At 40.0% G+C, this 26,456-nt stretch overlaps 1 protein-coding gene across 3 annotated transcripts in view; it reads right to left on the reverse strand.

The window, feature by feature from the left end:
• Nucleotides 1–1,128: 1,128 nt before the first annotated feature.
• Nucleotides 1,129–26,456, reverse strand: part of LOC100864231 (uncharacterized) — a 122,743-nt gene continuing 97,415 nt past the window's right edge. For 2 of the 3 annotated variants that reach the window (XM_086914387.1, XM_086914386.1), the window contains exons 3-5: nucleotides 13,350–13,420; nucleotides 3,443–3,712; nucleotides 1,823–2,077 (exon numbers count right to left, since the gene is read on the reverse strand). In XM_086914387.1, the coding sequence (XP_086770513.1) occupies nucleotides 1,961–2,077; nucleotides 3,443–3,712; nucleotides 13,350–13,420 (458 nt within the window). In that variant the 3' untranslated portion in view covers nucleotides 1,823–1,960. Of the gene's footprint in view, nucleotides 2,078–3,442; nucleotides 3,713–13,349; nucleotides 13,421–26,456 lie in introns of all 3 variants that reach the window. The other variant, XM_012485020.3, reaches the window with a different exon arrangement.

Raw genomic sequence — 26,456 nt, forward strand, 5'->3', positions numbered from 1 at the left:
CTAGCTTCGTTTATCGTTACGTCGTCGTTTTATAGTCACGATTCGTGTGGATGGCACATCGACTGTCGCGAATTTCCTTTTCTTTTCTTTAAATATTTCTCAAATGTGAATTTAAATTTTGAAATCTCGTCAGAAATCCAATTTTTTTTTTTTTTTTTTTTTTTTTTCCCCTCTATACTACTTCATTCATGGATTCGTGGAATTTTAATAACGTTTTCGACATTAGGGAAGGCAGGCAGAAGAAATAGTAATTACGTTATAGTTGAAGAAATTTCGAAACGTCATTAAAATTAACGATGCTCTCATCGGAGAGAATTAGAAACGGCAGTCGACGTGTTAATAATTTAATATTTAACAAAAAGGATTATATAAAAACTTAATCGGACATAAATATTCGATTTATACGTATTGATCTTGCACGTATAAATTCTACGCATTGCGCTCATTTATATATATATATATTTTTTCGTTTTCATTAATTTTTTTTTTCTTTTAACTAATTCCTGGTTTTTTCTTTTTCTTTTTTTTTTTTTTTTTTTTAATACTTTTTCTCTTTTTGACTTAATTCATCGAGCTCATAAACGTTCAACGTTTATCGAATTAATGTAATAAACGTGTAAAACGTGTAAATATATATATATATATCGTGTACGTCGACAAACCATTGAAGTTTTTACCTAATTAACATCTTAATCGTGTTACATCTTCCGACTAGATCGATCGTGTCATTATTATAATTATTATTATTAGGATTATCGTTTATTAAATATTAATTATCGTTATTATTATCGTTATCGCTAATTACGTTAGAAATTTGGCGCATTTATTTTATTTTATTTTATTTTATTTTTTTCATTTGGCATTTGTTCATTTCGCAACGATAAATAAATTCGTCCAATTTGAGCCAGACGAGCGCATTGTAATTATATTTTTTTCGTTTTTCGATTCACCACTCATTATATTATTTATTTATTCCTTTTTCTTTTCTCGCGTTTCCTCGAAATTTAATGTCGCGTTGGATTTTTCTCTCGTATCAATGATAATATATATATATATAGAAATATTTAATAATGAAAACGTGAAACGATGAACTTTTTTTTCTGTTTCTTCCTTTTTTTTTTTTTTCCTTTTTTTTCAATTTCGTTATCTCGATAATTTTAATTAATTTCGTAACCAGTGCGATTACCGGCAGATTGTTGTACATACAGGGAGCATTTTGTACATAAATATTCCTAGGTACGTAAGCTTGCGTTTTTTTTTTTTTTTTTTTCGTTTCATACAAAAAGAGAAGAAACAATCGGAGCAGTGACTTATCCCGTTACAATGTATTGTCCACAAATTATATATTTTATTCTTTCGTTAATTATCGTTAATATTGTAACCGGTGATCCATCGAGGAGAGAACGATGAATTGAACGAGCGAAATTCCATTCGTTCGAAATAGAAAGTTCGCGTTTATATTAATATTGGCAAACGAAATTCTCACTGAAATGATTTTTACCATTGAAATCAAATACGAGATCTTACAACGCTTTTTCGATACAATGTTATCATTTCATTCGACTCTTATTCACCGATCGCTCGTTACATCGACATCCTTGAAAAACTTCAATAACGAACGCAATTATAATTAATTATTTGGAAGAAGGCTCGCGTTTGAGAAGCGAGAATATCCGACGAGATATTCGTCAAGACCTTTGTGCAGCGAATTTCGATTGTTTCGATTTATTTCGAGTTCCATATCCGTGAAATGATATTCATCAACCCGGTGAACTCTTCCAGTTCTTCGATTCACACGCGATCTTCTTCACGGTTACGGAGTTTATCGGAGATGAAAGTGCACGCCTCGAATTATCCCACACTTCGTCCTGGATTCAAGCTTCCTCGACACCTCGATGACTTCCGGTTCATCGGATGGCGGTGCAGGACTGACGCCTGGTCGAAACGAGATATTCGGCTGCTACTGTATGGAACACGTCAATGGATGTGTCAAAGCATGGTCCAGTAGAATTGGTGTCCCCGCAGCCAATTCCGTCCTCGCGTCGCCGAAATCGTCATCGCAGTCGAAATAATTACTCTGGAAAGAAGACGAACGAATGTTACGTGATGCGACGAATAATAATTTTCTCCACTTGTTTATTCATTTTACGAACAAGCGTTTGGAAATAGGAAATTAATTTGAAATACGGAAGAGAGAAAGAATACGAATTGCGTGGAAACTTTTACATAAATTTGAGACAGGATAATTAATTCGAAATTTGAAATAATTATTTTTCGAAGTTTTAATCAAGTTTGCTTGAAGTCGCAACGCATTTTAGCGTTGAAAATTTCTCGACATCCGAATCCCTTTGACGATTAATTTCCGAGATCAAAGCTTTTTGACATTCAATTTCTCAGATCAAAGTTTTTTTCAACGTCGAACCTCTAATGTCAAAGCTTTTTTGTTATCGGCCTCTCAAGGTCGGAGTTATTAAACACACCCCCACCGACAGATACCAAACCGTTTCTCTCCGGCCACCCATTAAAAAGGTCGAAGGTTGGAGGTTGGAAAGTCGGCGGAGCAAAGGAAAATGCTAACCTTGGAAATTCAATGTCGGCCTTGGAAACCTACCCCGATGTGAAAATCCTGTGACCGTAAAGTCGAGAACGAGGCCGCTTTTGTCAGAAACGAGTGATACACGCGAGTGAGAATCGAAAGCCAAAAGTCTCGTTTAATCTTTTCCGTGTACGTTGTTTCGTGGAAAGGAAGATTATTTAACATCGTTGGATCCTCGACGATTCTATATTCGCGCGAACTCGAGTCGTGGAAAAATCTGTTGCTCGATAAAATTTTTAATTAAATTCCGACGATCGTCGACCGCGAGTAGGTCTCGTCTCCAACGCCCAACCATTCGAACCAACCAGCTGATCCGCGGCTGTTCCAAAAAATAGGGCAAAGAAATATTTACGCGCTTGGCCGAGAAAATGGGCAATCAATGGAAACCGCTCCGCCATAATTGGTATACAGGGGGTTAGACAATTATTCCCGAAATCGAGACAATATCCCTTTAATTTCCAAGATTATTCTCGCCGATTCGAGCTAATTACACGAGACCGTGAATAGATGCAATTACGCCGCTCTATCTTAATCGCGATTACAAAAGGGGAACTGAATTTCTATTTGAAATTTCCCTCGCTCCAAGGATTCATTCGCGAACGATATTTCACGAATAATTAGAAAACAACTTTTTATTAACCGCGAGATATTTCAATACGTGTATTGATTTTTTTTTTTTTAAGAAATGTAAAAAAAGAGTTTTCGAGTGTTCTGAAAACTTTTAATTTGCACGTTCAATATGATGTGTCATTAACGGTGGTCGTTTTGAATTTGGATTAATTTTCACAATATTGAATGTGTTAAAAAGTTGAACGAAACGAGGGATTGGAAAACGAAGATTTTTACCTGGCAATCGATGCACCGGCAGCTATCGGTCAACGAACAGGTAAGACCGAGGATCTCGGCGGCTTCTTTGTACAGCTCCGCGCTCGATTTCCGTTGCCTTGGAGGTGTCGCAGGCGCGCTGACTGTACCCGATAGTCTTCTACCTCTCTTCAGCCTCGAAGAGGACTCTCGAGACAAGGAGGAGGTCGACGTCGATCCTCTCCGCCGATTGTCGCTTGTAAGTAACGCTCGACCCGCCGGCGAGGCGAACAATTGCAACATATCCATATCCTGGAACCAGATATTAATTAACCCTTTTAATAATCGTATCCTGCAATTAATCACTTTCCACTTTGAAATTATTTATACGCACGAAAGATCTCGTCTCTCGTTAATTTCGTTATCCTTTATTTTACGTAACTCGCGCGGCCAATTAATAATAATAATTTGTGGTGAAAATCTTCATCGTTAATTTCGAAAAAAGATCGATCGAAAATTGGTTTTCTCGCGAATATAAAATTATTCGATTAGTATTCGATTAATATTCGGTCCAGGTGTAAAAATAATTCATTAATAACGTTTGTAATGAAAATCTTCATCGTTAATTTCGAAGAAGGATCAATTAAAAATCGATTTTCCCGCGAATGTAAGATTATTCGATTAATATTCGGTCCAAGTGTAAAAATAATTCATTAATAAAAGATAAAAGATCGATCGAAAATTGGTTTTCTCGCGAATGTAAGATTATTCGATTAATATTCGGTCCAAGTGTAAAAATAATTCATTAATAAAAGATAAAAGATCGATCGAAAATTGGTTTTCTCGCGAATGTAAGATTATTCGATTAATATTCGGTCCAAGTGTAAAAATAATTCATTAATAAAAGATAAAAGATCGATCGAAAATTGGTTTTCTCGCGAATGTAAGATTATTCGATTAATATTCGGTCCAAGTGTAAAAATAATTCATTAATAAAAGATAAAAGATCGATCGAAAATTGGTTTTCTCGCGAATGTAAGATTATTCGATTAATATTCGGTCCAAGTGTAAAAATAATTCATTAATAAAAGATAAAAGATCGATCGAAAATTGGTTTATTCGCGAATGTAAGATTATTCGATTAATATTCGGTTATTTTGATTCAGAGTGTTAAAAATAATTCATCGAGAAAGCAAATTCGTTGTAATTCCTTGTTGCTCAAATTCCTCGAATTATCGTTTTAATCGCTCCGTTATCGTCGCTCCGTTTAATTACTGCTTTATCAAAATATTCGCGCGAGATATTAAATTATTATCGTACGGACGCGTCTACAAAGAGTCGCTTCAACAAACAACCCTTCCGGAGGGGTTGATTGGCTTTTGTTAAGGGTGTCGGTGGTTGTTTTTTGCGCGTCTGCATCGTTGATACTCGTTAGTCGCAGAGAAGCTCGCCCCGGAAAGGGCATTATTCTCTTAACGAGGTAAGACGTAGCGGCGAGTGCTCTTGTCTCGTTCGTTTCGTATCGGCGACGGAGACTCTCTCTCTCTGAGACTTTTTCACCGCGAGCACGCCCGAGGCGAAAAAAGGATTTTTCTAACGATGCGCGGCATCCAAATGTCCGTGCACCCTTTCTTAGACGGAAAAGACAGAAAAGAAACGGCCGAAAGGAACTCCCCATCCTTTGGCGCATTGTCAAACGAGAGCGAGACGAGTATTCTTCGCGAGTATTCTCCTCTCTCTTTTAATTCTTTGACACCGCGGATGTTTTCAGGCGATTAATGTCAGATAAAAAATAGGATATCTTCTCTCTCTCTTTTATTCCTTTTATTCTTTTATACGTCACGATAAATTAATTTCGCGAGAGATTCGTGGAATTGTTATTTGAATTTGCCAAATCTTTAATTTGATCTTAAATAGAACGTTAATCGTTGTCGTTCGTGGAAAATCAAGTTCGGTTTCGTGGATATAAAAAGTTATGGCTCGTTTGAACGAAAAAAAAAAAAAAAAAAAGAAGAAGAGAGAGGAAAAAATGAAAACTTGATTTCGAAACTCAAAGTAGAAAGGTTGGTTCAAGAAAGGGTAACTTAATCCACGACTCCTGTTCATTCCGTTAATTAGCAAGCCTCAAAAGGGTGCTCGCGTAATTCTTCGCGCTAATTTGCATAATACCGTAACAAGCAACCACGGATTTTACCATGGAAATTAGAAATTACAGCCACTTTAAACCGTTCTGGCCGCTTGATGAAAGGGATCTGTGTGATTTTCCGCGCCGACGAAAAATTCCTCCAAGAACCAACCGCCAACTTTCTCCACCAGTGCACACAAGCGTACCTTTCAAACGAGCCCCAACACACAAGCCTTGACAACACCTTGTCCGAAACTTCTCTTCGTTTCCCTCCCCTTCCCCCCGCCCTCCCTCCCCGATTGACGCGGTTCATCGAATTTTACGTGGGAGGGCGGCACGCTTAATTATCGGATCATTAAAAAATCCAGCCTCTGGGTTAATTCACGGAACAAACGCGTTTTATTACAAAGGAGGGAGAACTATTTCGCTGGAAGAAAATAATTGGAACTGGATGCCCGACTTACGTGCATGGGAGGAACTCGCACGAAGATTTTCACGCGTCGTGATAATTTGACGTTGATAAGCGACAAAATCCAGCGAAAGCGATGAAAAATATTTTCCAACCAGGGGTTGGGAACGCGGTACGCTCGTTTTATTTCAGAGATATTCCCTTCTCTGAAAAAAATTCAGACGGCGGATGAGAGAGGAGGGGGGCGGAATATAGGATTACGTCGAATTATCGGCGAATGGGAAATCTTTTCGCTGAAAGTTTAAAATTCGCAGACCCAATTCGATATCGTGGTTTTATTAATTTGGCAACGATAAATCGATGGTTAAACTAGCGCGTCGTGGAAAAAAGTAAATTTTCTATATAATAGGAGGAGGGGGAGGTGCTGCTGAATATTGAAAAAGGCGATAATGAAATTGTTAGAAAATCGTGAATCATCCGGACGTTCCCGTAACTTCTTTACCAAGTTTAAACTTGGAAAATGCGTCTCTCGTAAAAGGTGGTCGGAATTTTTAGAGAAGATTGTGCGCGAAGTTAGTTAGAATGCATCGATCGTGCAATTTAAATCTGATCCGATTTTTTGTATTCGCTGTAAAATACATTCAAAGAAGAAAAAGAAGATATATCGAAGTGAAAAAAAAAAAAAAAAGGTAAACAAATTTTTGCATCTCTTTCTATCGACGAATACAAAAAATCCGAGCACGGTTCGTAAAACACGGTTTTTGGAATCAAGACGAAAAAGGAAAAGAAAAAAAATAATCGATAACGAATTTGTTAATTATCCAAATGCAAATTCATCCCGACGTTGCATCATTATTAAATCGGATATTGGCGATAATTTGGAAGTGAAACCTTTTCGCGCAATTATTTTATCGCGATGATATTTGCATACGGTATCGAGGCCGGGTCGCGAAATCTCAGCGGAATCGTGGAATCGGAGAGAGGATGGAAAATACACGTGGGTTAAAAGCCTTTTTGCCCCGGGGCCCCAAGCTTTCCAACTATTATTAACCATAAACGTTCAGCGAAAGGGGAGATGCGCTTTTAAAGCTTGGCTCACCGGCGCGGAATCTTCGCTGGAAACGATTCCGCTGTTCCACCAGAAAGAGTTTTAATGCGTTCCCCGCTATTTGCTCGCGAAAGAATCGTAAAAATGATTCGACTCGATCCGCCTCTCGGTTAAGAAGTTTTTCCGTAATTCTTTTGTCAATTGGAAACGTTAAGAAACGTTAACATCGTTGGCCAAGGCAAATTGAGAAATATCGAGATCGCGTATTTAATCGCGTTTACTTTGCACTTGTTTACGCGCCGTGCAATAAACATATAAACGCGTATAAACTCGATTATAATTTCGCGATTGACAGAGGATCGATCAACCTTTATCGTCCCTTGAGCTTGTAGCACTTGTCACCTCTGGAATGTCGAAGAGTCTTTTTATCCTTCGCGAGGGGATATTAAAAAATTCGAAGTTTTCGATAGATACTTGATCGTGATTCAGCAATTGAGAGGAAATCAATTACAAAGTTTATGATCATCGTATTTATTCCTCGTTCCGTTTCTCTTATCAATCGCGTGAAATGTTTAATAAAAAAGGTTTTATCCTTCGCGTGAAAGAATTGAAAAAAATATTCGAGATTCTTCGAGTCTTGTACGATTAACACTGGAACCGCCTTGTTAATCACTCGTCGATGAAAAGTAATCGAAAAGATTCAAAGTTTCGATCTTTCCTTCTTTTTTATTTTATACATTCTAATATTCGCAAAGATTGTCTCTGCACTTTCACGGGGATAAATCTTGATTAAATGATTTTTGCCAGACGGTGGCCAGAGTTGGCGCAAACTTTGACTTAAGGCCGCTCGTATTTGAAATCCTAACAACGATTCCGGAGGGAAGTTTCTCTTCATCAGGGTGGAAAGAATTCTTCTTTGGCCCGCGGTGCAAAGAGTTAATATTTGGCCGGCTGGTCAAAGTTTAAGTCGTTCCGGGAGACTAACTCACGGGTAGATTTAAGTTTCATGAACGGTGTTGGGGGAGTAGGTTAGAGCGGAACCCTTTGAAAATACAAAGGAAGGGAGAAATGTATGCAAAACTGGCAGTTTTTATTTGTCACCCGGTCAGGGATACCGAAACTTTTGAAACTCGCGAAAATATTCTGGCCAATATTTGTTTTTGTCGTTCCAGAAACTCTTTCTCGAAATCTTAAGTATTCTTAAGATTAAATTTTCCTTCCTTCGAACACCAACATCCCCTGTTCATATCGATCGAATCATTTTTTAATTAAAAATTATAACACGAGAGTTTCAGTTAAAACTCTCTGGAAATTACGCACGCATTTCTCTCTTTCTCTCTGATCAATTCACCCAATATCGAAATCTACTTCGCGAATTCTTCTTCGAGAGAAAGAGATTTTCGCATCCCAGTAGTAACATTTGTCGAATTAAAAAAGGAAAGAAAGAAAAAAAAAAACAGCGTAAAATGTCAGAAGATTGTTTCATGGTCCGAATGGATCCTTTCTCCCATCGAGCAATTGGCCGAATCTTTATTTCCACCGCGGCTAAAGAAGCCCCCGGAGGAAACGTCGTCCCCAGAATCCACGGACAAAAGAGTGAGTGAGTGGACAGAAAATGGCAAAGGAATCAAATGCCGGGAGATAACAAGCAGAAAGCTGATTCGATGTGGCCGGGCCAGAGTCCACGATATTCCACCGGGAAACGTATCCGCTCTCGTATTTCGTTCCACCGACCTTCCTCCCTCCCTTCCTTCCTTCCTTGCGCCAACTTTCCCTCCAATCCTTCGCCACTGATAAATAGCTCGGCGGAGAAGGGCGAGTTAACAGCGGCTGGGATCCTTTTCCCACGGAAATTCCTTTTTCCATCGCGATATACGCGTTTCGAATCGCGATCGGGCGGGCACACCTTGAAATTCACGAGTCACGTTTGATGGAAATTTCGTGTTCACGCGGAAAATCAGATATTCCCCGATTGAAAGCTATAACGTTACCGTTTCAATCAAGCGGAAGGATCGAGTTACGTGACGTTTAACCGCCATTATGGATCGAATTTTTTCTCGAATGGTTTTTCCTTTTTTCTCTCTCTCTCTCTTTTTTCATTCCATTTCAATCGATGGAAGAAAAGGCGCACGTTTTAACCTTCGATCGGTAATCAAACGTTCCCTTCGTTCTTGATTCGTTCCTTCCTTTCTTGGGAGGGAATTCAGAGGTTTTTAACCGTATAGACCCGCAGGATCCGCGAATCCTATCGTTTCTATAACGGTTAGCCAACTGTGCTAAGATGTTTATCAACACGCCTATCCCGGAATGAATTTACTTCCGCCAAGTTTCCAGGCTGCTGCTCTCCGAAAGTTTCTGCACCGTACACCGGTGCACATTGTCAATAGAGTTCCGTGTTTGCGAAAGCCCATCGGTAAATATTTCCATCAATCCACACTCTGTCGATCCTTTTCTTCGTTTTCTTCTTTTTATATATTCGGATCGAGGGAAAAAGTTTCTTGGAAACTTTTTAACGTGGATAGATTTGTACAGGATTATGCCCGATAAATCCATTCGTTCGACATTTTCATTTTGTGTCTCGATATATATTTATCGATATGCATCTTGCTCGTCGAATTCTTCGATTAATTTTTCGATCTAGCTCACTTGTTAACTACAGATTTTCACACAATCGAAACGTATGTGTCGTCCAATTATTGCGTTGTGAATTTTCTTTCAAAAAAAAAAAAGAAAAAGAAAAAAAGTAAAAGAGTTTTCTTTTGCACGTTAACGTTCGAGTATCGTCAACAATATGCACAGTTGTTTTGGATTTTATTGTGTTTCCTACCATTTTACCATTTGTTTTTTGCACGTATCAAAAATTCGATATACGCCATCATATGGATTTCTTTCTTTGATTCAACGTTAGTACAGTCAAAATCGTGCAAAATTTGAAAACTATGAATATTCGTGAATAACTCTAAAAATTGTATAGGCCAATCGGATGTCGGTCATTTTATAAATATCACGCAAAACTCGTCAAATAACTTCACCAATCTTCCGACGTTTCAATTTTCCTTTCAATTCTTCCCTCTGTTTCTCCCATTGTGAAATATGAGATATATTTTTTTCAGGCCAACTCCGGAATAAATTTATTCACGGTGAAATACGTGAAATATAAACGCAATCCGGATTAAACGACATGGCAAACACTTTATGCTACAAGCTAATTAACGCGAATACGACTGATTGATCGATTCAATACGGAACGGCGAGATGCCGGAAATTCAATGTCTATGTCACCACGGGGATCGAGATCCCACCCCCCTTCCCCGAGATTCCTGCAAATTACATTGAACCTTGTGTACACGGTACACGAAACATCGTGTACACCTATCCGTATACACGGATATAACCAATACACGCGCAAACAGACGAGCTACCACGGTTCTGTACTTAAAGTCCCCGATTTACTTACACCTACTAGCTGCCTTAGTTGGAATATTCTATCCACCGTTTCGAGAAATACGAATAATAATATTTCATATCGTATTTTCGTAGCAATCAATTGGAATATTTCAATCACGTACAAAGTTTGTGCATGGGTTGGAATTTTCTATTCCAACGACGACTAATTGAACGTTCATAAATTTTTTTCAATAAACGGAACGTACGTTGTACGCACGTATTTTCTATTTTTCTACTTTTTCGCTGTTTCACGAAGCACGCTGCTTGCCAAATTCAGCGTTAAGTATCATCATCGAGCGATTGAATGAATGTTAAAATTAAAATATTATCTCGTCGAAATGAGCGATAAACAAGAACGATAAAACAAAGACAAGGGGAGAGGAACATTTTTCTTCCCTCTCTTCTGTCCCCCATCTTTCGCAATCTTGTCGCAAAAAGAGACAATGCCACGATTACGGGCATCGTTTCTACCCTTCTCGCTAATTTCGTGCCTCCTGATAAAGATGTTCCGTCGATTCTTCACCCTGATTGCCCATCCTTGGCATTACCACGATTCTCTCGATGCCCATCTTCGAGTTCCAAGTTCGAAATGTTTCGCGTTATCGTTCGCCATTGAAATTAATTCCTAAGAAGACGTAGAAGTCTCTAGAACGAAACCGAGAATGAAGCGAGGCCAAATCCGGGATACTTTTTAACTCTCATTTGCGCACACGAGGAAACCGCCGCTCGATCCACATCGTTAATTCAACTTGTTAACCTCCCCTCCCCGCCAACCCCTCGCGTCGAGGGAAACCGAAATCGACTGGCGCTAACGAGCAGGCTTCATTTGTTCGACGGCTAATTAACTTAATTCATAAACCGGGCCGTGTTTCGCTCCGAGGATTTCGGTATTTTTCTGTAACCCGGCAGATGTTGCGGATAATTGAGTGGCCTGTTTCGTTCGATGGACAATGATATGCGCACACCGTGCACGATTTAACAGGTGATTAATCTCGAATGGTAAAATGGATCGCGGTGGAATGGAATGGAACGAAACTGTGTGCGCGTGAAACTGACGCGTGTATTTTTTTCTTTCTTTCTTTCTTTTTTTTAATGCAGTTATATATCCGCGTAGGAAGGTCGGATTAACTAACACGGCCGGTTCGATTAAATAGTTAATTCACTCGATGCGAATGACGTGTGTCACGCATCATCGGATTTCTTATTTTATAGTCGAGCGAAATTTTTTTTTTTTTCCCCCAAGAAATGTATGAAAAATGGAAAATTTTTTTTTTTTTTTTTTTACTATTTCATATCTGGATTTTTCTTTCGTATTCAATTTCAAACAAGCGTTGCCTATGTGAAATTGAAACAGCTATTTTGAATTTCATTGCGCTTTTTCGTATTACTCTTTTTCTGTCTATCAAAAATTTTTATTCGCAATCTGATTTTTAGCGGCAAATTCAAACGTGTTCGATAGTATTTGTTATTGCTATTAGTTGCAAATTCGAGTTCTTTCTTTTAAATAAATCATTGCAAAATTACGGGAAGGGAAGAATATTTCTACGTTAATTGACTATACACGTGGAATGTTGAAAAGGTTAATATCTTACTTAACGAGAAGAACAAATTTTGATCGGTTCACTGACGAGGATAATTAAGGCGCTCGCGTCAGTTAGTACCACTCCCGTGAATAGAATATTTCATGCTCTTTCAATTATGGAAACGATATAAATTCCTTCTCTCTTTCTCTCTTTTTCATCGTTAACCGGAACAAAAGGGATAGTTGCAATTTATCCGAAAAGTGGAATGCACGATATATATATATATATTCTCGTTACGTTCCTCTTGCAGTTCACACCTCGTTAATATTACAACCGGTATCGATTCAATTTATTCACGAAATTTACGCGTTCTCGTTGTTTCATCCCAATTGTCGCGAGAAAATTCCCCACCGTTGCGCGAGCGTGCCCGATTATTATTAAATTCGGCTGTTAATCAAAATACGCGGTCCGCGAGTTTTAATTGGAAACAAAGTCGAACGATCCAGGTATCGTCGAATTTAATTAAATTCCCGGCGAATCGTTCGATTTCCCGCTCGTGTTTTCGCGATAAACGTGAATCGAAGATAACGCTTGTTTCTGACTTTTGCGTTTCTATCCGTCCGATTCATCAATCAAACAATTTGTATATAATCTTCGTGAAACTCGAACGATTTCATTTTAACTTCGTAGCTTTGCACGAATTGGAAATTTTATCGTTGGCGCGAAACGTTATAATATAACGCTTGTGAAAAAATTTGTGCGAAAGAACGCAGAACAACGCGAGGAGAAGATCACGATATGATAGATTTGAAGAAAAATTCCTCGTTTTTAAAAATTTTATTTCGCACAAACGTGTGCAAGCTTTAATTACAAGCTATTGATCGAACTCTTAAAGCGAATTCAGCTTGGCAAATCGTAAAAGGGAAACGTGCGTGGCCTACAATTCGTGTAACTATTCGGTTAATTGAAATTATTATTATGCAAGGGATGGGCATTACCTTTGGGGCAATTAATACCGTAAAAGGTTGAATCATTTTGAGGATCGTAGGGACCCTAGGCTGAATTAATTGCCATTTTACGCAGTCGCTCCAATTTTAAAATTTTCCAAATTAAATTACGCACGGTTTCGAAATTGAAATCCCACTTTTGCCGATCGATCGGCCGATTATTCCACACCTTGGACGCGCATTCCAATTCCACGTCAAAGCGGGTCGGGTCGATCTTTTTCCCCCTCCCCTCCTCTCGTGCGTGTTCAACAACCGTATTAATTTCGAAGCCGTGAAACGCAATTATGATAGCACCGCTTGGCAATCGAGTTGAACGAACGGGCAGAAGGGAGGTCGAAATAGGCGGGTACAAGAACGGCGGCTAACTGGCTTGTTCGAAATCGTACTCACCGGCAGCGATTCAGGAGTATGGTCCAGCACATATATGTTGTTCGTGTATCCATATAACATCGTGTCCAGATCTGAAATCCAAGGAGCGAGCAGAACATTAAATTGGATCCAAGCATCGGCGACCGCGGAATAGTAACGTTATGCATAGTTAGCCAACTGTGCTACGCCCAATGTTCCAATTACGAGCGAATCTACCTGAAAAGCTTCTTATCAACCGTGTCTCCTCTGTTTCCACGCTGTGCGGAAATAATCGAATAAATGGAACGACCATCGTAAAATTGTTTCGCAGTTTCGCTATTTTCGAACGAAACACCGTATCTAAGATCATCGCGTAGAGTATCGCGTAAGATAAGGATAAAGGTAGGTGGAACGGATTCGATCGATATTTTTCTCTATTTCTTTTTTCTTTTTTATCGCGACGATAATTGGATAAACTTTTTCAAGATAGTCGATTGATTTGAAAGTCGATGGGTTCGTTAATAAGTTGGGTCGTTGCATAACGAAGATAAAAACTAATTTCACGTTTAGAGCGGCCAGTTGGCGCTGCTACACTACTACAACTCCTACGTTAATGCGAATTTTTTTTAAAAACTTTAACGAACTTTCTTCCCTGGGAGAAACCCGCTTAGAAGGCGACTGGGTTTATCGATGGAAACATAATTAGGTGTGGACCACGGGCTTTGATGAAACTTTGTCGCGTACGGACAACGATCGAGCTTGAAAACACCGAGAAAAAAAAAAAAAGAAGAAATTAATCTCGGGGACGAAATGGAAAAAAAGAGGAAGAAGAAGAAACTCGATTAAGATGCAAAACGTTGAATCGAATACACGATGGACCGTGAAAATAGGATGGAGAAGGATGGAACGTATCGTTATAGGCGGCGACCGGGAACGGAAAAGCCATTCTGTATCAATACTTGGAGAATATACGATCCTAATGCCTCTCAGGGAACACTTGCAAACACCGATATATCACGCGGGATCGAGGAACGAGGGCGATTTATGCGCTGAAATCTCAGACCGTGAGCTCAGGGAACGGAACAATTTTTCAGAATTATTACCCGGGCTATGCGGCTGTCTGTCGATGAACGAGAGCCACTTCGGCCTCGATCGCGATTCATTTCCATGCGAAAGGTCTTTTGTCCCACTCCCACGTTATATTCCGCCACGCACACCAACGCCCAATGAATATTCCGTCCGAGGAATCAATCGGATTCGAAGGCCATCGTGTGGTATATCGCCCGATATTTCGTTCATTGTTCACGCTTAGAAGTCACACTCGATTTTCCATGTGCCGTGTACCGATCGTTCGAAACCATTCTCGATAATTTTACGAACGACCAATACCTGATTTATATATATATATATATCCCGGATCGAAATTTCGGAATCAGGAGGTTTGATAAAATCGATGAAAAAAGTTTGTCGATTTATTTGACGAATGGTGAACGCAGAATATGAAACGCGTGGCAAATAAGCGATAGGTTTCCATAACGCCTTAATATATTATTCCTACGTATGATCGTGTTAATGATCGTGTATTTTAATGGCATTCCAGCTGTCCGATCGCGTATCGCAGCGTTATCCTACCAACGAAATATCGCAGCGTATAAAATATATCTGGACGAATAAATCTGGTTTATATTTGCGTTGTCCGGCGCGTTCCTATTTCACTCACTTCTATTCAAATGTTATATTATTAACGAATTGTAATTTTTCTCTCAGCAAATGCTAAATACGAATAATAATATATAAATCGTAGGAACACGAGGGCAGTAATAAATATTCACGATATCATTTTTGCATCGTCACAGGAACCATCCATTTGTCCTAGTTTCAGAATGACGTCGTAAGATACGATTAATCAACGATTTTAACGGCGTTCAGAAATTTCCACGCACCACGGTGAATCATGGCGTGAATTTCCATTAATCAAACGCCTCGCGTTTTCGAGGGGGAAAAAAAAAGGGAAAAGGAAAAGAAGAAAAAAAAATACAGAGAAGTCGAATAATAATTTCCACGTTTCACAATTAAACGAGCATTCCCTGTGAAATTTTTCGGCGACGCGGCTCGCGTTACGGGGGACCAGTTTCCGGTTAGCTAATTCCAGGCGCAGCTTTTGACCGAGGGCGGCACAATCGAGCCGGAAATAACGAATGAATTTATCCTGGCGACTGTTGTGCGCCATCTCCCCTCCCTCAACGCTCACGTACACACTGTGTACGTAACACTGTTATTACTCATCACCCTTTTTTCTTTCCTCCTTCTACTCTCTGTCTACTCTCTACCCCGCCTCCGATTCTCGTTTCATAACGAATTATCGTTAATTATCGAAATTCACCGCTCCTCGTTTCGATACCATTGATTTCGCTCGATTTCGACTCGTTCGTTATGACATAACGAGAGACGATCAGGTTTCGAATTTTACCGGAAGAGGAGATATTCCGGAAGGAGAAATTCTAATTCCCAATCGGAGTTGATAAGAAACTTGGAAGAAGATCGGAGAACTTGGTTGTGCAGATCGAATGATAATCATCGAGAGCGGAAAAAGTTGGACTCTGTTTGAACTTTGGGATCAAGAGTTGAAGCGATAATCTTCGATCGAATATCGGTCGATCGGAAGAAAGTTGGAAGAAGATTGGAAGATCTTGGGAAAGGAACGATAATCATTGGTTTAGACGAAGTTGAAACGAGATATGATTAGTAAAGAGATGATTGAGAGAGGTGAGAGGGAGTTGTACTCGTTTTTCAAATTTTCAGATCGAATTTAGATCGTTACGTGACGTTCCGAGTGGAATGTTTTTCTTCTCCGGTTCAATCTAATTCGGAGGAACGGCGATAGAAAATGCTTCCAAATGACGATTCACAGATAGATTTTGCTTTGATGGAAAGCGTAACTTGGGGATCGAAAGAGGGGATTTGTGGATCTAGAAAACCAACGTGAACGATCATGGATGCAATAGCATTCGAGTTCAGTCACCGGATAAGGTTGTGCGGCATGCGAATGCATCGCAGGAACTTGGAGCAGTGCTGAGCCAAGCTTGATAAATCTTCCAGTATTACGTGCTAGACGACGAATATATATATATATATATGTATCGGGCAAAGTCAATTCTCTTTATTCAGCTGTACGTGTTAAACGTTATTTTACCAGGCGAAAACATATATTCTTTGCTACGGAATCGGCTTTAAACGACGTTCGATACAAATCCTCTTTGATATCTCTCGTTCGATTATTTAAGCTTTACTTCACCGTATTTCTTCCACTTTGGGAAGTTAATGCTCCATTAAAAATCCAAGGGTACTGAAAAAAAGGTTCTTTTAATCTTAATAAATCTACCTATTTAGTATATAGTGGAATAGTAGATAATTGATATTCAATTAATATACAATTTATATTAATATCACGGCGATGAAATTTTAATAATTAATTATTGATTCAATTAAATTTATGTTTGATCGATAATAAATATAATCAAATATTTGAATCGTTAATTGCAATTATCGATTCTATAAAAATTCACTCAATGTCGCTTTATTAATACGCATGCGAGATAAATATTTCATAAAAATATGCGTATAAATATCGTGTAATATTAATTGTACAGCAAACATCTATTTCGCAAACTATAAAATAACAATTATTTTATCTTCTACTGGTTTTTAATATTAATCAAAAGTTAGGGACTTATTCTCAATAACGCATCCCTCCCCCCCTCTGCGTCTTCCTTTTCCCTCGTTTTTCTCTTTTCTTTGAACGCTTTCCATTTCCTTGCGCTCCTCATTTTCGTCGTTGCGTTTCGTCGTAGCGACGGCGAAAAGCCGTGCCATGCGTTACCCGTGCAAAGAAAAAGGAGATACGCAAAGATATCTCGAGAATTTATTGCTAATTACTTTTCTATGCTGAGCTATTCACTTTCGTTCTACCTGCTCCGCTCCAGATTTACGACCATTATTTTTCCCTCCCATGACGTCCGCCGGCAAAATATACGCGGATCTTCGAACAATCGCGATACCGGCGCGAAAATGAGATTTATTGTCTGGAATCGTTGTCGCCACGGTATGACATTTATGCCATGGTAAAAAGCATGATAAAAAGCACGCGAATGACGAACAGTTATCGCGACGAATCTTCTCCTATTTCGATATCGATGATTCCAAGCTCTGTCGTTCCGTGATAAAATTCATATCACCAGGAATTATTTTAATTTAAATCTAGTGCGCGTTGAAAGAAGAGAATTGTGCGTACGACAAAGCAGTTTTTTTATTTTTTTTTTTTTATTTTCTCACCGGCAACTCGTTACTTTCAAACTTCCCTGTTTTAAAAGTTCGCATTCGTTTCATTATATATTTTTCCTCCTCTCGCCAGGTTCCAGATTCTTTCCTCAATCGAACCTTATAACGTTCTATAAATTTCCATTCCTACGAAATGCATTTTCTTTCGTTTCTTACTTCCTCCTTCACCTTGTACGATGAATGCAAATTACACGCGTCAAACATAACGATATATATGAGGCCAATTATGAGGGGTACGTTATCATCGGTGAAGGGATTTTCGAAGCCACGATAAATTGGCGGCGCGGTCACATCCTGATCGCAGGCCAATTACGACGCATCGAGCCAGGTAAATTGTTCCAAGACGCGAGCCAAGGGGGGACGAATTAATATTATAACGACGTCCCCGATGCAAAGTATTCGAACGATGGAACGGCATCCCCCAATTTAATGCCCTCGCAAGCATCCGCTCCGCTGATCCGCAAATTCGTCCAATTATTTGCGGTTCTAACAGTAACGAACCACCGACCATAATTGCGAACCTGGTCGTCGCACCTTGCTAATAGCAATCACACCGCTCGTTCATGGGTAATTTATCGTTGCCGCGGCGTGATGACGCTCGAAACCTTCGATCTCCTTCCCCTCCTCGTCTCCCCGCAGAGAAGTCGGTTGCTGATATTTTGCTACGATCCATACCTTTATACTGGAGATCTCGAGGAATTAGAATTGAAACGGAAGAAAAGAAGAAGAAGAAGGAGAATTCGGTCAGAGATGTTCGCTCGTCATCCGCGCTCGCGTTTACTTTACTTAGCTGGCAGTTTCGATTGTAATTCCTCGTGTAGATGCAAATTTTATGCAGTCGTCTGTGAGTTCCTTCAAGTTTCGCGTCTGCATATTGATTGGCTCGCTCCACTCGCGAAAAATTTGACTGTGGTCTTCCACGATTGACGCGGTGGAACTTTTTTTCGCCTCCCCCGCGGTCGGTTTCTTTTATTGGAAATAATAATAACAAAGTTTTTAATAGGATTGGCGATATTAGGAGGGGTGGACGATAATTGTCTTTCTTTCACGTTCCCTTCGATTTATTATTCCATTTATTTATCGGTCGGGAAGAATTAATAGAGGGGGAAGAAAATAATCTCATAAAGGGTGAGGTGAACGTTAAAAGAAATTTGTTTTCCCCTTCTCGTTTTTTTCTTTTCTCTCTCTTTTCTTTTCCTTTCTCTTTTCCCAGAGAGGGAGAGGCGGGAGCGAGTGGCGGCAAGCTTCTTATTACAGCAGACTTCATTAGTTTCCCCTTAATGATAAAATCTTTTACGCCGTCACCCCGTTTTATTAAAACGTTAACCAACGATAATACGAATATTATCTAACGAATTAATCAATCTGGAAACTGGCTCTCGTGCTTATCCATACTTTCTGCCTCGTGTATTTCGTATAGATTACCGAACGTCAACTAACGAAGCTAAGAACGCAAATAAACCGGAAATGTACAAACAAGTAAATACGTGAACGCGTAAACAAATAAACAAAGGAAATAAACAAAATAAACAGGGGACGTTGAACAACCCGAATTTCAATTCAATTATAAAATATACACTTTTTTTTTAAATTTATTTTTCACCGCGCGTCCCGTGTAAATAAATGAATATTCGCGACCCCAATTAGAGCTTTTTCAATCCATTTCATTGCCTTCATTCGTCGTGATACAAAATAATACGACGACATCGAGAACCTTTCTGACTTCGAAACGGTCGAATAAAAATCGGCCACGATTTGCCAATCAATTAGAAAATATCGAATTCCGAAGGATTCATCAATCATCGACTCTGCCACTGTGATTCAAGGATCGTATCGTAACAATGGTAGGATGTATCTCCTCGTGCAAAAGATACACGATTCTCACCCCCAAAGCAAGCTACAATACACGTAAATATCGGATAGCGCTCGAATTAGCGCACGTCGCGTTCTAACGAAGCATGGATCGAGGAAATCAAGCTCGTCGGTGGTGCGTAGGTCGTCTAGTCGACGCAATTTCCATGCAATCAAATAGCAAACAGTGCGACACGCCGCGTCGCGACGCCGTGATCGGGGCACGGACCGTTTCCGCGGCCCGTGTAGTTCCATATGCAAATTGCGCGCCACGACCCAGCACGTCGTGGCAGCGAAATCGAATCAATATTGCATTAGAAAGGCCGGATGCTACCACGATCCGAGCACCGGCCCTCCCGCCATCCTGAATAAATTATGCCGGACCGCTCTTGATAAACGTGTCTCGTATTCGAATTTTTTACAACGTTAGCCGCTAATATATAACACATATTTTATCCACCGTCTCTGTCTTCGACGTAAAAGACGTAATCTCGTCGTGGAACGAGCAATTAATTTAACTCGATTATTATTAAAGGGAGTAATTTAAACTCCCTTTAAGGGTTAACTCGTCCGATTAATTTATGGCGCGATGGATATTTAATTAATACGACGAACAAATTATTTCGAAAGTGTTTCGTTCTCGACTTGTTGAGATTATAGTTTCTTTCTTTAGGAGAGAATAACATTTTTCTAACTGGAAAAGTTTTTTCTTTTTACGTGCTTTTCCTTTTCTTAAATATACGAGATTATATAGTTGTAAGATACAAGGTTTATTTTTGGTAATAGGGAATATTCCGAACAGGATAATTAAAATTACGAAATCGCAAATAGAATTTTCGTTTGTGTGTATACGCGTGTAACTTGTAACACGAGTTTCTCCGATTCAATGTTTACAGACACCTGCTAGTTTGCCGAGTTAAGAACGCCGGGAATTCTCATTCCGGCCAAATAATTATATCCTAGCTAGTGGATACGAAACTTTCATTCCGATTCGTAGACCGAAGATAGTTCTATTTCAATTTATTCGCCGCAAGGGAAATATCAAAACCGCGGAAACCGCGCCTCTCCACTCGCTCGAGTAAATCCGTATACGCTCTTCGTGTTACGCGCGATAAACACGTTTTCACAGTTGATGTGTGTGGCCGATTGCAAGAAAGATGAACGAAGTCTTCTAGATTCGTAGTACCAGCTGTTCTTTCTTTTTTTTTTCTTTTTTTTCAACGTCGAAACGAGAACCTCAATCTTCGTGGCATCTCGAATTTTCTTCTTATTCGGCATTTAGGATTACGGGATTCGCTTCTGGATTCTTCTGGTTTAAATGTATCGAAATCAAGCGAGCTAAGAACTCTTTCCACGAGCATGGAGAATTATGAAAGAGGAGAAAGAAAATAGTACAGCACTCTTTCACGGTCCATTACACGGGTATAACTCAAAACCGAGGTTCGAAGATTGATTTTGTCGGAGGCAACAGAGCGTGGCAAGTTGTGGCGTTTGATATAGAGGGAAGCGATAGGTCAAGGGGTGACGTCACTCGAGATTCCTCGATAGTTTGGAATCTACGCATTATACGCTTGATACTCTCGTTATTAAACGAGATCGAGGGAGTAGCGGTTTCTAGATCGTGCTCCACGTATTTTCCTCATCGAACAAGAATTTCCCTAATTTTCTTTCTACAATCGAGTTCATCTATTATTCCAACGCGACGCGTCCACACAAATTATTCCAAACATCGAAAACGGTCGAATATGATTCGATATCGAGCATTGTTTCAAACCTGGAATAATAAACTCCGGGCTGATTATACTCTCTCTCTCTCTCTCGATCCCGATTCGTGAATTGAAATCGAGTGAAATGAAGCTAGTTATAGATATTTGACACGGGTAGTGGGAACGATATACTAGGAGGGTGAAATCAAGCGAGCTCCACGAATGCTACGAAGCCCTCGGTTTGAGGGTAAATACACGGAGGGCCACTTGGCTAACGCTAAATAATTCATAGAACAGGTTGGACCCTCTCTCTATATATACATATACATATACATATATATATATATATCGGTGCTCTGCCAATAGCCATTGGACCGTTCATCAGGAACTATTGATTGGGCTTCCTCCAAGCTTTCCCATCCCGATTTCCTTCTCGCGCCACTCTCCTCAACTTCCTCGATGCAATCAGCGACGACGTATGACATTTACCAATCGCAAACGGAAGCAACGAGTAGAGTCGTGCCTTCGCCTCGATATACCAGCCATGGTCCGTGGTTCCCATATCCTGATGAATCATTCATAGTTTGCTCCTCCTGTGTCCTCCCCTTTTCTCGACGATCTTACAGAGGGAAACGCGAGGGAAAAGGTCCCGTCTCGAGCCTTCCCCCCTCCTCGTATAAGGCCAAAGGAAGATAAATATCAGAAATTTCCTTTTACAAACTCGGGCCATCCTACGGATATTCCATCCCTTTTTTTCCTTTTTAACATCGAGATTTGTCTCTTTCTCTCCGCCGTGCGCATTTATCAAATGGAAGATGAAATATGCGAACGTGGTATTCGCGACAATGCCACGGATGATCCTTGGGCTTTTTCGTCAACCGCGGCAAAGCTTCCAAACTTGTACACGCCTGCAACAACCGTCAACAGCCACAAGAAACGGCGTTGCTCCACGGAAACGGTGTCGAGCAAAACGTTCCTCGAAACTCGTCGAGTTGTTGGAATGCGTGGCATAAATCTTTGGCCCGCGACAAAACGACGCGTGATAAGCTTTCGACCGATCTTTCGTTAACGAGGCCATCGCGTATGTCGCGCGCGTTCATCCAAAGTTCATCGATCCCTTCTCTCATCGACTTCTACATCGAGCAATCACCGCGAGGATAATGGCGAGGAAATTAGAAGAGGGAGAGAGAGAGAGAGGGGGGGGGAAGCGAGGTTGTGGAAACTGCTTCGTTTCTGGTCGACGAATGCCAACTCTCTAGCTCCAGTTGAAAGTTGAAGAAGTAGCGCCCTTGCTGACTGACTTAGTTTTAACAAGGCGCCGGTATTCGTCACCCGAAGCTGCACCCAAGTGTCGCCTAATTGGATTCTGTTATCTTGCTCACTGCTCGAGCGATACGTTCCTCTCTCGGAAACGGACGTCGTCGGCCGACGACACTGTCAATTAACTGATTTCGACTGCGAACGTTTTTTGTTTTCATCTTTGAAAAAGGTGAGTTCGATCTTTTTTTTTTTTTTCTTATGAAGCATTGCTCCTTTTCGTTACGAAAAGGAAGTCATAGTCATTCGGATTTTTGATCGAATTTATTATTTTGACGTTTCAAGTATGAAGTATGAGGTACATTTAATTCGGTTCATTGAAGATAGACACGTACAAGCTTTATACATAATAAGTGTGCAGCTTGCGTGCTTACGGTTATTTCTTCGGAGTATTTTTTTTTTTTTTTTTTAAAAACTTCTCGCAGAAACCAACACCAACTAAATTATCGCATTCAAGCGCTTTATTAAACACACCGATATAAAGGTTACCGCCGCTCAACCTCATTTAATAAACTCCACCATTATTAATTCAACGTTGGAGGTTTATGGTAGCTTGCAAAGCCACGTAGAACTTTCCATAACCGCACATAACATCGGTTTTTATGCGCCATCACGTAAACAGAATAAAATCATAATTTCCATTCTTCCCTTTGAAAATTACTTCCATTCTTTTTTCAAAACATAATCCCGCGATATAATAAACGAATGATATTTCTCGTAATGTTATTCACGCGTAGAAGAAAAAAAAAGAAAAAAGAAAAGGAAATATACACAAGTTAAATTTTACAGTATCGAGAATACCCTTCATTTTTCAAAAACTGTTTCCACGCTGTCATATATCCCAGGAAAAAGATCGGATATCCATCCAATGCCGTTTGAACCGTGCCCAAAAACCGTGGTTATTCTCATGGGATTCTAACGCGAGATTTCCATTTTCCAGCCATAAATCAAAATGTCGTCGATTCGATGTCGCGAACACTTTTTCCGATCTTGTGTCCCGTTCTCGTGGAAAAAGTAAATAACGATCGTTAGGATAAAAGTAATGGTAGTAGGGGCGGGGAGGAGAAGAATTTCGAAATAAAAAATCGCGCGGGTCTTGAAAACTTTGTTGAACAATTTTCCTTCCACTCCACCGTTTCCTCCGTCCGTTTCTTAACACTGGCTTGGTGTGGTGGATCGTGGTGGCCGCAGGCGAAACTTGGGCAATTACGCGGAATTAAACTCCTTAAAATTTACAAGAACGAGCCGATTTGACACACCGCTGTGAAACTGGGATAGGCGAGACCGTTCTTCGGCCATTTGTTGCCTCCTTAATGGGCCATCGGAAGACGTGCAATTGTGAATTATAAAGTAATTGCACACATCGGCCATGGTATTACGTTAACATTATATTTCAATTATTAATGGTTGTCGGTGACGTGGAAGAGTCTTTTATCGTATCGATACGACTTCAAACGATCTTCATTGTTTAACTAAATTTTCAAACTTTTAAAATTTTTGTCAAGTATTTTATTCCTATCTTTATCATCATTTCCAATACGCAAAATACGCAAGATCCTTGACAGAAGTCATTCCATCTTTAAAATTCGTCCACATCTTTCGATGTCTGTCGCTTGTTTTATCTACGAAACGTTCGTTACAAGTTTGAAGAAAGAAGCAACTTCGACCAATTATAACTTTTAAACTAATCCAACTTTTCAAAAAAAAAAAACCTAAAATCGCTCGGTTCAATTTTCGAAAAAAATTCTATTCTATTTTAAAGGATGATCGGATTGGAAGTTTTCGGGGGTTGTAATACCGATGGATCATAATGACCAGCAAAAAATGTTCCCAATTTTATTTAACCTTATTTTAAAAACGAAACAGCCCCTTTATTCCCCCGGAACTGTCACTTCCACAACTTTTTATATTCAGCAACTTTTCTAATATCTTGAGTGGGAACATCGAAAGTCTCTAAAGAAAATTACGGTGTCGCTTACACGAAAGTTCGTACTTTTATTTCGAGGATAGTTCCTCCTCGTTTGATACCCTTGCAACCGTGACGGAGGTTTCGAATCGAATTGATCATTTTAAATGATCGACGCCGAATCGAAGGAAGGAAGATAGGAATAAATTTACCAAATTTACCTCTCCTCATCGACGTTGAAGATCGATTTTTTCACGAACGATCCAGCCATAACGCGTTATAAAATCGTCGATACACACAAATCCTCGAACGCGTTAATATATCAACCTTTGGCAGCAGGTTGGAATTTGCAGCTCATGAAACAGCCAATGGAAACGCGCATGCAATATGCAACCTCCCTTCTGATCGTTCAAATTAATAATAAAAGAGGGTTGAATCTTTTATACAAAACTGGCCGCCGCCTGGTTATCGATCAACAACAGTAACCACGCTAACTTTTTCTTCCGCGTATCTGGCTGAAATGTGAAATCATCCGAGAGAACCTTTTCGAGAGCCACCATGCCGATACGAATAAAACGAATGAAATCTCGAATTTGCATTTCGGTGTTTTCGATTCGAGATGGCCACCAGATTGTCGAGAATCGATTTTCCACGATTTTCGGGTTAAGGTCCACTCGATCGTGATAGATTGGAAAATGGTTGCCCCCACATGGAAATTGTCCTTATTTATTGGACGCGTTGTTAATACCGGTATTCGGCCATGATTTATCATCGTAATAATCGAGGGATCGGATTATACCTGTATTGTTTCTGCTCCGTTCCTTTACGGGATATTACCGCGTGTATTGATCACAACCGTGTAATGTACCGCTCGTTCCAATTATGCCGACTCGTGTGAGAGAGTGGAGAGAGCCGATTCGAGGATCGGACAAATTCGTAGGGAGGAAATGGTGAGGCTCGTTTTGTCACGTGGTGGACACCAGTGAGTGAGGATAACTCGATGAACAGTTTGCCGCTATTTGAGGAACATTCCCCGGGATGTATGTAATGTGACATGTCGTTATACCATGCTTTAACGTTGATTTAAAAAAAAAGAAGAAGAAATTACGGGGATATAATCGAGGTACAAACCGATTTCTTGGTTTTAACCCGTTTACACGTCGATGAATCAAATTATGTATATCTCGCGAGGAAAAAGTAAAAAATGGGAAATATATTAAATATTGGAAGGTGTAATCATTCGTTCGATTATATGTTTCGACGAAATCATACAGACAATTATCTACTCCTAATTACAAAAGAGATCTGATAAACTGCATTGTCGGTGATCGAATCGCTCAATACTGAAAACTTGTCGCAACAACAACGTTGCTCGTTCACCCGAATACGAGAAAACAAGGTGGCGTCGAAAGAAGAATGATATGCTGTCATAAGATGCAAGATCGAAAGTGGTGGCATCAACCTACACCGATCGAACCACTCCCTCTGCCAAGGATCCCAAGATCGAGGGGGGTGGAGGTTGGAGCTATTTCAGGAAGCCGTAGTGATTACGCTTCGGTCGCCAATCAGAGCTTATCTCGCCGCCTTGTAAAGAACCATCTATATATACGATGGCCATTACTGCTCTCCTCCGGCGAGCAAGCATCCCTTTACCCTGGCTAAACGCCGCCAAGATAACTTATTACACGGTGAAAATAAGGAGAAAATTGGAAAGCCGTGGTTTTACCCGTGAAAGTGGTGTCAATTATCGTTTCGATACCTCAAGGTGGAGGGCCTTGCCTTTTCCACCGCCTCTCGATCAAAGGATTTCACGGACGAGTTTCTGGTTTCTCTTCGTGGAATCTCTCTTTCACGGGCCTTCGCGGTCTCCTCTCGATTCGAGAAGAATCGGGTTACTTACTCGCGATGAGAGGAATCGCGAGCAATGCTGGTAATTAATGGTTGCCGAGGCGAAAGAGAAAGAATGTCAAGAGAGAGGGAAATGGGTTGCGAGATAGAAGCTTTTTTTCAAGCCTTTCCTCGAAAGGGATG

This window comes from Apis florea, unplaced genomic scaffold (genome assembly GCF_048593485.1).
Source record: "Apis florea isolate Af1SG1 unplaced genomic scaffold, ASM4859348v1 contig_3587_pilon, whole genome shotgun sequence".
Lineage (NCBI taxonomy): Eukaryota > Metazoa > Arthropoda > Insecta > Hymenoptera > Apidae > Apis > Apis florea.